General features: G+C 39.1%; 1 protein-coding gene across 2 annotated transcripts in view; it reads left to right on the top strand.

Annotated features, from left to right (window-relative positions):
- The window catches only part of galnt9 (polypeptide N-acetylgalactosaminyltransferase 9), a 100,239-nt gene extending 86,727 nt beyond the window's left edge, over positions 1-13,512 (top strand). Inside the window, exons 8-11 of one of the 2 annotated variants that reach the window (XM_086169671.1) lie at positions 559-696; positions 5,399-5,494; positions 11,644-11,811; positions 11,931-13,512. In XM_086169671.1, coding sequence (XP_086025797.1) covers positions 559-696; positions 5,399-5,494; positions 11,644-11,811; positions 11,931-12,077 — 549 coding nt within the window. In that variant the 3' untranslated portion in view covers positions 12,078-13,512. The remainder of the gene's footprint in view (positions 1-558; positions 697-5,398; positions 5,495-11,643; positions 11,812-11,930) is intronic. The other variant, XM_086169673.1, reaches the window with a different exon arrangement.
- The last annotated feature ends 576 nt before the right edge of the window (positions 13,513-14,088 follow it).

Raw genomic sequence — 14,088 nt, 5'->3', positions numbered from 1 at the left:
CATTCTTTTTATTTGCAAAGACAATACAAAGCATGAATACCATTTTTTTTCAAGCTTGGTGCATTAATTTTCAGCAATCCGAACACCCTCACAGCTATATAATGGTAACTGAAAAGTGTCATGTTACAAATCGTTATGACTGATTAAACTTAATGAAATGTATGAATATCGAAGATTATATCTGCATCTGTCACCTCCTTTGTGACACTGCATTACTTAACATTTTTGTAAAATACAATGATTAACAAATTAACAATAGCTTGAGTGTAAGAATACTTTGGTGCGTAAGTGCATTTCATGCTTCCTTGCCAGAACAGCTATTAGACATTCCCCAAATCATTCTGAATAACCAGTGTGAGGACTTATAATTGAGCAGCTGATTAGAATTTGCTCAGCGCAGATCATGGCTAATGAAAGAACAATGAAGGTCCCACATGGAAGGCACATCTACCCAACTAATAACTAATCCCTGTTTCATACTCCCAGCACTGCAACAGCTTCATGTGAGTAAAGTGCCTGCTAGCTATTTTTTTTTTTGTCTTGTGCATTTGCTGACAGAACCCAGGGGTGGATTTTGGGGATGTCTCTGAGCGTTTGGCCTTAAGGAAAAGACTGCAGTGTCGGAATTTCCGCTGGTACCTTGATCACGTCTATCCTGAGATGCGAATCTACAACAACACCATCACATACGGCGAGGTGAGAAAGTACACTGGGAATAAAGGCTAAGTGTATGAGACATGCTGTAACTTTTAATTATATGGAAACAAATTAGCTGGTAACAAATGTAACTGTCAGAGAAACAATTGTGTCTCGTACACTCATCAGCAGCTTGTTAAAACCTGCTTTTGTTTTCAACAAAACACTCAAACACAAGCTGATGAGTGCAATCTTCTCTAGGCCATAAATATCTTAGGAAGCTCATCAAACCAAATTCACGATATGCAGGTAAAGGCAGAGGTGTTATGTTGCTATAGCAATGCAGCTTAATTAGAAAGGATTAGATGCCATTTCCTCATAATGAATTGTAATTAAACTCTATATTAGTTTTCCATTCCAACTTGATTGTTTTGGGTTTGACTGTGCACTCAGCACAGTGGGGTATTATGACAGAGTGAACAATTGGAACACACTTCACACATCATTTACAAATACATAGGAATATACACATATTTTCTCATGATCATTTCAGTTAAAGACAATTAATGAAAATCAATCTGCTCCTAAGAAATTTGAGAACATGTCAAAAGTAGCCTCTCAATCAACCAACACCACATGTTTTTACTCTAACTTCTCCGCACTTGTTTTGGCTCTGAAACCCTGCCATACGATTCTACAGAGCACAGCGGTTTAAGTGGCAGTATTTCAGATCCGTTGACAATCTGGAAACAGTTACCTTGTGCTGCCACACAGCTGCCACAGTAGAAGCGTGTCTCATCTGTCATCAGCCATCAGTGTCGCACTCGGCCAAGCCGGTCAGACCAGCGGACTGGAACTTTCCGTGACAACTGCACATGATAGATATGTCACAACCTAGAAATGAAGCCATATGCATTCAAATCACACCAAACTGAAACTCATGCTGAACAACACACCATCTGGGTGCCCGGAGGAGAGTAAGAGACAGATCTGGGCCTGGTCACTGCATGATGATGTCCTATTATGTATGGCCAACATTGCTGCATGGACGATGGATCTGGTAGACATTGTGAAATACACACAGGACAGAACACTAATCTTAAAAGAAGCACATTGATTTGTTTTTCTTTACTGTAGAGATGTTACAAGACCAACAGGTGAGCAAGAATAAGCAGTATCTGCCATGTTACGGAGCTGAATGGTTTGTCTCATACAGACCTTGATGCCAACACATATACTAAACACCAGAAGGAACGGAAATTTTCTGTTAAAATTATTGTTTAGGTCTACGCCCAGCTCAAACGGCAGAATTGCTAAGGGTTAATGTTTTATGCTCAGTCACTTTCAGAAAGGTGTAAAACTAATTTGAAAGAAAATGCAGTTTGCACAGGGAATACTTAATTTCCCCTATGGGGATTAATCGAGTATTATCTTATACTACGACCCTCGATCTTTATCCAAATATTAAAGTGGAATTATGTAGATCTGATCGGGAACAGTTGCCTCTACTACAAATGACAAAATGTAGGATGTTGCCACATCCAAATCTTTTTATAAGGTCGGTGCTTTAAGGCTTTGTGTCCAGACAGGGATTCAAAACAGTTTAAATTGTCTTTTTGTTGCTGTTTTTTAAGGTGAGAGCTTATTTTATGAGCTTTTCATATGTATCATTTGTAGCTGGGAATCAGTAAAACTTTTATTCTAATTAATTAGAGGTTTGGTAATCAATCAAAATAATTGCATTTTAATCACATTTCAATATCTGACATGGGAAAACAGAAATTCAAATCTGGTTGATGAATGAATAAGTATAGATAAGCTTAAACTCAAAATATTGTTTATTTTTCCACCAATCTACTACACACACCAAGAGAAGAGTGCAAAAAACACATCATTGTCTCTCTTTAACATTACCTGTTCAAAGTCAAAGTAAAAGGCAGCATTATTGTCAATTTCTCCACAAGTACTAGATATACTTGAAGACATTTCTCAATATCCCACAGTGACATAAAATTGACAAAATAATAAAGTGTACAACAAACAATAAATAATGTATCAGTGAGCTGCTGGGTATCTTTTGACATTGTCTTCCTGAACAGCAGTTTTTAATTTGCATAAGCTAATCTTCAGTGCATCTATCATCTGCCCCTTATACAGTCAATTACAATCCATTTTGCCAGTGAACAAGTCTGGTTTTCCTATGTGGACATTTTGTTTCTGAATTTGAACCCCAACATGTGGTCAAGTGTTGATTGGTGACCCTTTGCTTGCCTGTATTATCAATATTATATTTCACAATAAAGGTAACATTTACGACCTGCGTACCAGCTCCAAACAAGGTTAGCACTGAGACGGTAACAGAAGATAAAGGTGCTTCTCTCCCAAGCAGAAACTCCTTCCAGCATGAATGCAAATTATGGCATTTTTGTTTATACTTCAATTTGGAAGTTCCTTACTTTTAAATTTCCCTTCCAGCAACATGCGCGTCTGTGAAATCTGTCCCCTTGGATCATGTGAACTGATAAACGTTCCATAGATGAAAATTAGTTCATTTTCTTTATTAACTATTTAACTCTTCTTACTTTACTATTTAACTCTTCTTTCATGAGCTTCCTCTAAGTAAGAAAAAACTTAAAGATGCACAAGAGTTTATATGTTTTCATGTCCCTTGCTCCTGTTACTGGGGAAGACACAGGGAAGAAGGTTTTCTTCTCTCTCTCTTCTTCCTTTAACTGAATTGCAGGGGACTTATTTCTCCAAAGTAGTTTTGTTATCTTGGAAACTAAGTGGAAAATACATTAAATGTTTATTTCATTTTATTTTGCCAGAGGAGACAATAAGTCTTTAGGTCAATAATATTAAATTAGTGGAAGAGTCCTTTTGGTATTATATAAAAAAGTATAATCGATCTGACTTGACGCCAAACCATGAGATATGAGAATGAGAGCATTGAGTATTATCTTCTATTTGTTATAGTCTACTGGGAAATTCATGCTTTCTAACCTCATTAAAAAAATAATATTTCAAGTTTAGAGGAAGAGTTATAAATTACAATAATTACATTAAACCTTACAGGTAAGTATACTTGTTTCTTCATTCACTAAAATATGGCCCAACCTGCTTTAGTGAGCTTGGGAAAGGAATAATGTGAGTGTTTTTCTAAAGGTTTTGGTGAACTATTCCTTGGCAGAGCAGTGACATCCTATCGAGGAATGGAAAGAAGTGCACTGTACTTGTGCTCCAATTCTGATTTCTTCTAAATGTTTTGCAAGCTGGCTCCGCATATTTATAGTATTGAAAGCCTCGCCCTATGTCTGTGTGGGTTTTCTCCGCTTTCCTCCAACAGGCCGAAAACATGCAGCTGGTTAATAGGGAAATTTGAGTGAATGAGTCAGTGGTTGTTGCAAAAAGAGGGAAAATTGAGTGAGTGAGTGAATGGGTGTTTGTTTCTGTATGTGTCCCTGCGATTGATTGGCAACCAGTCCAGGGTGTACCCTGCCTCTTGGCTGATGACAACTGGGAAAGACTTCAGCGTCCCCCGTGACCCTGAGTGCAGGATAAGTGGAAGACAATGGATGGAACAAAGAGCAGATGATGTGGTGGACACTAACCCCACGGGACTAGGGGCTGTGGGCGTGGGGGCATTATGGACCACGAAAGTACATTGTTAGTTTTGGTGTTGGTGTTTAAGGAATAAAATTAGACCTCGCCTTTGTCTCCTTCCTTTGCAAACCACATCAATGAGCCGGTTCGGGACATGTATGACTCAGACCGAGTGTGCGACCACACTTAAGTCGTGTTGCCTCAACTCTCACAGCCAGATATTCTCACTGCGGCTTTGACGAGTTCTGGCAGAGGGAGCCAGCCTCCTGATTCCAGCACATTGAGGCGCTTTACCACCGGCATGGAATTGTCTCGGACGACGCCAGGCCTTTCCTGGTTGCCACCGCATTGGACCAGCGGTCCAGAAGGCAGTTTTGCAGTTGCTGTGCAACTCAATGCAAAACAGTAAATTGCCGCCCTCAAACAGCTTGCGCTCCCGAGTCATAATCTGTCTGCCGCGGAGCAGCGGATAACATGCTATCGCTTGTGTGGATCAGACGATGGTGGTTTCCTTTTCCCGCACCTGTGCACTGCCTCTAACTCCCGGTGTCTGGCCGCCAGAGACTCCCAGGGTCTGGGGTAGGAGGCCGATCAAAACCTGCTAGCTACCAGCCAGCCAGCCGTCCAGAGCGTGGTGTTGGAGAACCCTGCAGACTGTGACAGGGAACATGGATCCCTGGTCTTGAGACAGGCGTTAAGAGTATTATAGATATGGACAGACGTAGGGACCAGGAAGTCAAAGCACAGGCAATGCCCAGCAATGCCTCCACAGGTCCAACGCCCGGTGCCTCCGGCTGCTTTGACTGAGGGACAATACATTGTCATTATGGCAGATTGCTCAAGCCTCCCATGAGGGACTCGTTTGCTTTTGGGGGTCACTTCTGGGTGTTCGCCGGGGGTGGGGGGATGTGTGGCGGACACTAAGGCCTCTCACCCCACAGGACGAGGGGTTGGGGGCATGGTTTAAGTCAGGGGCATTACGGGACATGGAAGTTCACTGTTAGTTTTGGTGTTTGTGCTTTGGTTTTTCACTGCATGGATGACTCGGAGTCAGCAGTGATTTTTCTTGTTGAAATTAAAAACAGAAACTGGCTATTAATTCATATTTTGAAATCATGTTGAGCATTAATGCGACACACATTCTGGTCTTGTCTTTCAGGTGAGAAACAGCAAGGCCAGTGGATACTGCCTAGACCAGGGCTCAGAGGACGACGACAAGGCAATACTCTACCCTTGCCATGGCATGTCCTCCCAGGTCTGACTGTGTTCCATATATTCTTTTCATAATTTTATAAATCCTAAAAAATCTGCAGCATAATTTCTGCATTTCTGTCTTTGCAGGCTCTAGTTAGTTTAATCTCTTCTTCAAGCGCAGGTTAAAATACTGATTGAGTTTCCACTTACATCACAGAGAGATTGTCATCCATAAATCATCTTGTTACTCATACCGCAACTCAAATGTGAGTCTTACTAAGACTTTAAGTATGGAGAGGTAAACACTTCAACAGTGTCTCCCTTGTGTCAAAACTATAATACTATTTTTGATTTATTCACAACATTGATAACAAATCAATATCTAAGACAAATCTGTCACACTCCAGAAAAAAAGAAAAGGTGACGGTGAGTTTTATCAAAATCAAAATAAGGCCAGTATCATCTGAATTGATGGAAATATAACTGTTTGTGTATGGAAATGTATTCATAAAATTAAAAAATTAATGCTTGCAATTTGCATACATATAGAAATATATATGTGTGTGTGTGTGTGTGTGTATGTGTGTGTGTGTGTGTGTGTGTGTGTGTGTGTGTGTGTGTGTGTGTGTGTGTGTGTACAGTTAAATGGTCGCAGGCGTAACAATGCGTGCTCTGGAAATCTTGCAACTTAAACAGTAGCTGCTGTGCACGAATGCCCTTAGTATTCTCAAAATAAGTGAAATATATCAAATCAAACTGCATACTTATTTACCTATTTATTCATTTATTTATTTAACATTCAGGTTTCAAAATGGTTCTCTTTACATCAATAAAATCTGAAACCGCTCGACAAAATCTGAAGCCTTACAGTAATGAAGTCATATATATGCATCTTTGCTCAGAATAATAAAAGGTATGGAGAATGTAAAAAGTGTCGGTTCATCAGCATATTTGGTCGTACAAGTTCCACTAATAATACCTCCCATCCTGTTTCCATGTAGTGGGGAAAACACAGAAATCCTGCCTCCTGCCTGCACTCTTCCTTAATTAGCACCGTAATCTCCAGCAGAGTTGCTAAGGATTCAATGGTTTTGCAAAGGGGGAAAAAATTACATCTAAAATGCGCACAGATGTTTCAACAGCACCCAGAAAACATCAGTCGTCATGCTCAGTTACAAAGCTTTCATATACTGAATGTGAGCTTCTGTATTTCATTTTGGTTGTTTAGTATAAGAAGAAGAGGGGAGAAAAAGATTGCGTTGTAGCTTTCAAATAACTGCACAGAATGTAGTTCTTTTTTTGAGAATACATTTCGATAAAAGGCCCTAATGGATTGCAGCATCTTATTGGAAAGAGAGATTGTTATGGTCTATTTTAGGATTTTCAAATGACATAAAAACTCCAAGGTGATACAGACAGTGTTGCTTTATTGAGCAAAGCAAAGGCCATTTTCTGTAACTCCATTTTTAGCTCTTCGGTAGAAATGAATAAATAACTGGGGCGGTCCTACATCACACGTATGAGTACTGAATAGAATGATATGACTATGTTGTAGGCCACTGCTGGGAAAAAGACAGAAAACTAGAATTGCAATGTTGACAAAAGACTGGTATCCGTATGTTCATGTGCCCGTTTCCTTTTTAGGAAGTCAAAAATCCAAACATGTAACAGTCCTTCAAACAACACACAGTGCTGTTTGTGATACCACTCCATTTTCCCCCAAATTATTGGCAATAGACTTGAATATTATCTGTTGGGTAGGGAATGAAAGAAAAGGCCAGCACTCAGTTCCATCCCTTAAATCTCACTGGTTGCAGGAAGGCAACACTTCAATGATTCTTTTGATTGTAATCCCCCAGGGACATAAACAAATGGATTATGAGTTTTTTTTAAGTACTCCATTACAGTGCTGACCGATATTAAGGAGCAGCAGAAATCAAATTTTGGGGAATATTGTGATTTTGCATTTCTATTAATATTACTGTAATTTCCCAACAATAAGCCTCTACTTTTTTCACACACTTTGAACACTGCGGCTTAATCAATGATGCGGCTAATTTATGGATTTTTGGGGGCTAACGAGCTTCATGCCACCAAAACATTTAGCCTCATCGCATTATTATTAATCTTTTTCGGCAGCCGTGTTACAGGCACTTTTCAGAAAAAAAGCATTTCCAGTACGCATTTGTGGATGTTACCGTTATGTATTTAATTAAAAGTTGAACAGTTCTGTGTAAATACCTCGTGTTACTGCAGTGGACTATATAATAATAAAAATTTATAATAATTTATCCTTTATTAATCCCCATGGGGAAATTCATTCTCTGCAATTAAACCATCATGGCACACTAGGAGGAGCCGGGAATGGAACCAGAAATGTTCGGTTCCAAATACAATTTCTTTATCTCTTGCACCACGTCGCCACCCTTATATACAGTTGGGAGAACTAATATTTGATACACTACTGATTTTTCATCTTTTCCCATTTCCAAAGCATGAAGAGGTCTGTCACTTTTATTATAGGTACTCTTCAACTGTGTGTGACGGAATCTAAAAAAAAATCCAGAAAATCACACTGTATGATTTTTGAGTAATTAATTTTCTTGTATTGCATGACATAAGTATTAGATACATCAGAAAAACAGAACTTAATATTTGGTACAGAAACCTTTGTTGGCAATTATAACGATCAGCTATTTCCTGTAGTTCTTGAGCTGGTTTGCACACACACTGCAGCAAGGATTTTGGCCCACTACTCCGGGCCTTGAGTTTGACACATGTGATCTAGATGGTCTTTGGCAAACTTCAGACAGGCCTGGACATGTGCTGGTTTGAGCAGGGGGACCTTGTGTGTGCTGCAGGATTTTAATCCATGACGGCGTCATGTGTTGCTAATGGTTTTCTTTGAGACTGTGGTCCCAGGTCTCTTTGGGTCATTGACCAGGTCAAGCCATGTAGACCTGGGCTGATCCCTCACCTTCCTCATGAACGCTGATGCCGCGCAAACTTCTTCCATTTTCTATTGATTGTGCCAACAGTTCGCCTTCACACCAAGCTGCTTGCCGTATGTCCTGTAAACCATCCCATCTTTGTGCAGGTCTACAATTTTATCCCTGATGTCCTTACACAGCTCTCTGTGAAAAGGTTGGAGTTTGTTTGAATGAGTGTGTGGACAGGTGTCTTTTGTACGAGTTCAAAATGTAGATAATACAGGTAATTAATGAAGAAGAGGGGGGCTTCTTTAAGGAGAACATATCTGTCTGTGAGAGTCGCAATTCTTACTGGTTGGTAGGAGGTCAAATACTTGTCATGCAATAAAAAGCAAATAAATTACTAAAAAATCATACAATGTGATTTTCTGAATTTTTGTTTGTAGATTCCGTCACTCACAGTTGAAGAGTACCTATGATAAACATGACAGACCTCTACATGCTTTGCAAAAGGAAAAAGCTGAAAAATCAGTAGCATCAAATACTTGTTCTCCCCACTTAATGAATGTATGTACACATATATTCATTCATTTACTTTTAACCAGTGCGACTTATATTCAGGTGTGCGCAATAGTTAAAATAGTTAATTGTTAAAAAAGTAAACAACCCAGTGGACATTTTAAATGCAGAGGAAATTATTCTAGAGATTCCGCTGTACGATTTACACTGAGCAAAGCCAGTCATTCTTTTTTGTTTTATGTTCAAAGTTTGAGCTTAATTTGTGCTTCTATTAGTTGATGATTATATCTGATATTTAATGACATTTTGATGGTATAAAAGTACAAGCAAAACCACATGTCCTATAATTTCCAGCTAGGAATACAGATGAGCACCTTTAGTAGTGTTGGTGCAGCTGCAGCTCAGTTGTTTGAGTGTGTGTCCCTCAAATTGTAAGATTGGCAGTTTGATTCCTGCATCCTACTGTATGCATTGAGAATTGTCCTTGGGTGAGACACTAAACCCCAAGCTACCCCTGATGTTCAGCTCTGTCCCCATTGGTGTGTCAATGAGTGAATGTAATCCAGTGTAAAGTGCTATGAAACTGCAAGGTGTTGTAAGTGCTATATAAGACACCATTTACCACTAAACGGCCTCTTAAATCCCAGTTTTCTGAATTTTTTTTTCGCTTTTTGGGGATTTACATTTTAGTTGTTTTTTTTTTGTTTTTTTTTCTCAGAGGCTAGACGGCTCCAATCACCCTCTCTTGGTACTTCTGAAAGTATTTCTCTAATCTGCAGCTTAAACGTTCTCACAGCGTCCTGGCAGAACAAGGTACTCAGAAAAACTGTGGAGATTACGAACCAACACAGTGTTTCAATGAAGCATCTTATATTTACATTGTCACAGCGTTGCACCATTAATCAGCTAATTAAGAACCTGATTAGCTTGACCTCCAAAATCAGCACCAAAACTTTCCCAATGCGAGGGGGGCAATGGAGCGTCTTATGTTGCTGCCGAGGCAGCAGGTTAATTGACTTGGCAGAATAATTCCCCTGCATTAATTGTTTGTTATGGTCCCATTTTAAATGTATTAGCATATAAAAGGCTGTCAGACTGAGTTGTAAACAGGTGTTAGCGGGGATTATATGGTGTTTTCCTTCAGCCCAGTCATAGTTCACTATTTGGATAATTCTCCTTACAGCATTACAGATAAGAACAAAATTCCTTTGGGGAATCCAAATTAAACTGTCCGTAAAAATAGGTCATAATAATAACCTTTAGCACTACAATGGAATATCACAAGAGCAGTGTTATATGGGTGTGTTTGTGACAGGCTTTTGAAAAATGTGATGTGGTTCACATTTCTTTGACCCGAGAATTATCCCCTCCGTGATCTCACTGGCTGCAACATCTAACCTCACTGACACATCAAGAAGTACTTTATTTTCTTTCTATTTGTGCTGAGGAGCCATTTAGGTTTGAACAGGATTAAACACCACTTGCGCTCTCGAAAGGCGCAACACCCACACAGGCCACTTTAACAGTCTTGTAGTCATACATGATGCATAAACCCCTTTACTCAGTAATGTCTTCAGTTTAGAGACATTTGCATGCTAGATACTACTTGATTTCTATTTAATCCAAAGTTCAGTAAGTACACTTGAAATGTAAAAACCACATAGTTAAATCTTTGTAGCTTATTTTCAAACTACACAGGGGGTTCCTAATCCTATAATAATACAGAACTGTGCATCATATTACATGACTGTTGTCACTGCATAGTGTTTTGTCCATGTGTAAGCAGTGTATTGTCGAGATATCATTTTTCAAAGAGTATCGCTCCTAATAAATAATAAATGCTACCTCTATTGTATCGTTGTATAAGGATATTATCTTATATAACATATCATCACATAGCCTTTCATCAGTTGCACTAAATAGGAAGGGATCATGTTTTCCTTTAGAATATGTTGCACTAGCCTGTTAGTACGTATTTCTTATAAATGTGGAGTGTATCATGGATTACTGGCTAATAAATAGATAGATCAATAAATAAGTAGAACAGAATAAATAATTGATGAATGAATTAATGCCCAGATACAAATGTTTTGTTTCGTTACTGATTTCTGTCTTCCAATCGACCGGATTCTCTTTTTGTCTTAGGTTAACAAGAAATTAGCAAAAATGGTGCAAAATTAGCAAGAAGCAAGGAATGAGGCAGCACTGAAAAGAAAATGTTTAAAAATAAGGAATAAGTGATTCATTCACATTTCTGCATCAAACTTCTGTCAGTCAAAGGCTTGTTTAACCCTCTCAGGCTCAAATTAAGTTGTAGTTGCAGGAAAAATCTAATATTTGGCTGTCGCAAATCTGCAACATCTGCCTGGAGAAGGTTAAAATAAAAGCTGAATCAAACTCTTCATGCCATGTTGAATTTTCTATAGCCAATGTTGTTATCCAAGCAGATCTTATGATAGATCTCCCGGCCAAAAATTGTTCTCCTCACTACCATCATCTTACTGTATTCGTATCACCCAGCACTACTGACAATGGAAGAAAACCACAGGGGGAAGAACAGAGCACTACATAAAAATTGCGAGAGAAAGCACACAACTTCATTTGTCATCCGTATTGCAGAGATTTCACATGACTTCACATTTCACGTATTTCGCAGATTTTGAAGTACTCCTGAAAGTTGAGTATTTGTCTATTTTTCACCCCCAAGTGCTACCGTGTTTGAATAAAGCTGTGTGAAGCATTTGTTTTCTCTATATTCCAGCTGGCCCGCTATTCCACTGAGGGGCTCCTTCAGCTGGGACCTTTGGGGTCAACCACCTTCCTGCCTGACACAAAATGCCTTGTTGACGATGGCAGGGGACGCACTCCAAGTCTGAAAAAATGTGATGCTGTTTCAAGGATTTCCCAGAGACTTTGGGACTTCACTCAGGTAAAATGAAAATGTGATTTGATTATTCATCACTAATCTTGAGAAACATCGATAACCGTAACTACTGAAATTGTAAAAATAATTGCTGCAGAAATTCAGTCACGCTTTTACATTTACAGAATGGTCCAATCATCAGCAGGGACACTGGCCGATGTTTGGAGGTTGAAATGTCCAAAGATGCCAATTTTGGCCTTCGCCTGGTGGTGCAAAGATGCTCTGGTCAAAAGTGGATAATACGAAACTGGATTAAACATCCCAGGCATTAAAACCAGAGAATATCTATTTTGGTTGGGGTTTCAAAGGCAGTTGGATGTCCAAATGCGGAGAGTTGGGAGCAGAGACTGGTGGTGTTGGTGCACATTACATCGCATCGCGCAATGAGCTTCTCTCAGGCCGCAAATCTTTCCAGCACAGTCTTAAAGAAGAATACGATCGATTCATGTACTGGAGCAACTTTACTGCACACCGTCACTGCGTGGGACCGACCACGTTTATGACACCAGGCAACATGTACAGAACACAGTTACACCTGAGTTCAGCTCAAAATGTAGTCTTTTTTATTTCTACTGGAACCTACTGGAATGTTTGTGTGTGTGTGTGTGTGTGTGTGTGTGTGTGTGTGTGTGTGTGTGTATGTGTGTGTGTGTGTGTGTGTGTGTGTGTGTGTGTGTGTGTGTGTGTGTGTGTGTGTGTGTGTGTGTCTAAATGCAATGGCCACAAAAAAATGATTACTTTGGGGCTTTTGAAATTTGCTTCAGATATATTCTGCTACCCTGGAAGAAGCAGTTCGCAGACTGGGAGAATGAGGGGTGGGGCAGGGGGGTTATCTGATCTGGAGTCTTCTCACCTGCACTCACACAAACCACAGCAGTACTTTTTTTCATTTGGACTGAATTGCTCTCTGCGGACAAGAGCAATCATGTGCCTTTTTTCCTCATTTTTTGCTTCATCTGACCAGGGAATGTCAGTCCCGCAAGCATGTAAAAATAATTTGAAAGCTACTATTTAAAATGATGTACAAAAAAAGTCTAATGATAGTAATATATTGTAAAAGGTGAAAACTTGATATATGTCCTCTGATAACAATTAGGATAATAAAAATGGTTTTTATGATGACCTGTCTCATATTCAGTTTCCCTGTGCATTGTTTTTTTTTTCTCACGTGATGCTCGAAGAATTCATCTTCAGCTCTCGCTGGTTAAGTGTCCATGAGTGTGACTCAAATAAAAGAAAACGTTTCTCATGCATTGGACATTATGTTCGCGAAAATAGAAAAAAAGAAAAGAACTGTATATAGTTATGTCTTTTGAAACATCAAGGATTCAGTCTTGTGTTGTAATGTTCTTGCTCGCCCACTGGATCAATAACAGGTCTTTTGAAGCACTGAGCACTTTCCGGTTGTTACACCGGGAGAGAGTTGTTTACATTTGCTTGTGTCCTTTAAAACATTGTATATGTCATTTAATATGTTTCTAACGTATACATCAAGCCATCTAAGCCATTCTAGTAAAATGCCATTCAATAGAAGGACTATGAGTAAATAGTGTGAAACTCAATGACAGGAAAAAATCAGCTCGCATCCTTGTGCATAAACACAAAACTCCTAACCTTGTGTGTTCACACACTCTTAAAAAGAGCGTGTATTTGATATCATACAATTATATTTGCCCAGCATAGCTCTTACATCCCTCTTAGCCCTTGTATATAAAGTTTACATAAGCAAAGTCAGATGCAATTTTATTGTACTTTCAAAGAAGCGCCCCAGCATTATCCTTACACATCCTCATTTATCCACTACACACACTAATTCAAATACCCAGATCCAGCTTCAGAGCCCAATGGAGATTCATTGAGACTTTTGTCTATTTACTTAATACATGTCCTCCCACAGCATTTCAGATTATGGCATAATGACCCAGGGCTAGGAAATATGGGAAAAAAATACAATAGCTTGATTTTCCAAAGCCCTTTCATCAGTATCAAGATTCATCATGATATCTGCTTAGATATGGAAAATCCCACATCAAATATTGAAGTCAAATACATTTATATAATTGACTTAGAGTTAAGCCAATCTTTCCTTGCAGTGTGAGATATTAATTTAAGGGGTGCACTGGTCACACAGTGAAGTCTGAATTCCAAAATAAAGAGGTTCTGTAATGGTCTGCCTTCACAATCAAAACAAGTACTGTTCCTATGAGTTTCCAAAGGGTATGGGTACACGTATGGGTAATAGTAATTATACTGTATTAACAAAATTGGATCAATAGTTTTTCT

Source organism: Fistularia commersonii, chromosome 22, assembly GCF_037954325.1.
Source record: "Fistularia commersonii isolate RoL2024-O1a breed Wild chromosome 22, RoL_Fcom_v1.0, whole genome shotgun sequence".
Lineage (NCBI taxonomy): Eukaryota > Metazoa > Chordata > Actinopteri > Syngnathiformes > Fistulariidae > Fistularia > Fistularia commersonii.
This window is presented reverse-complemented; position numbering and strand designations above follow the sequence as displayed.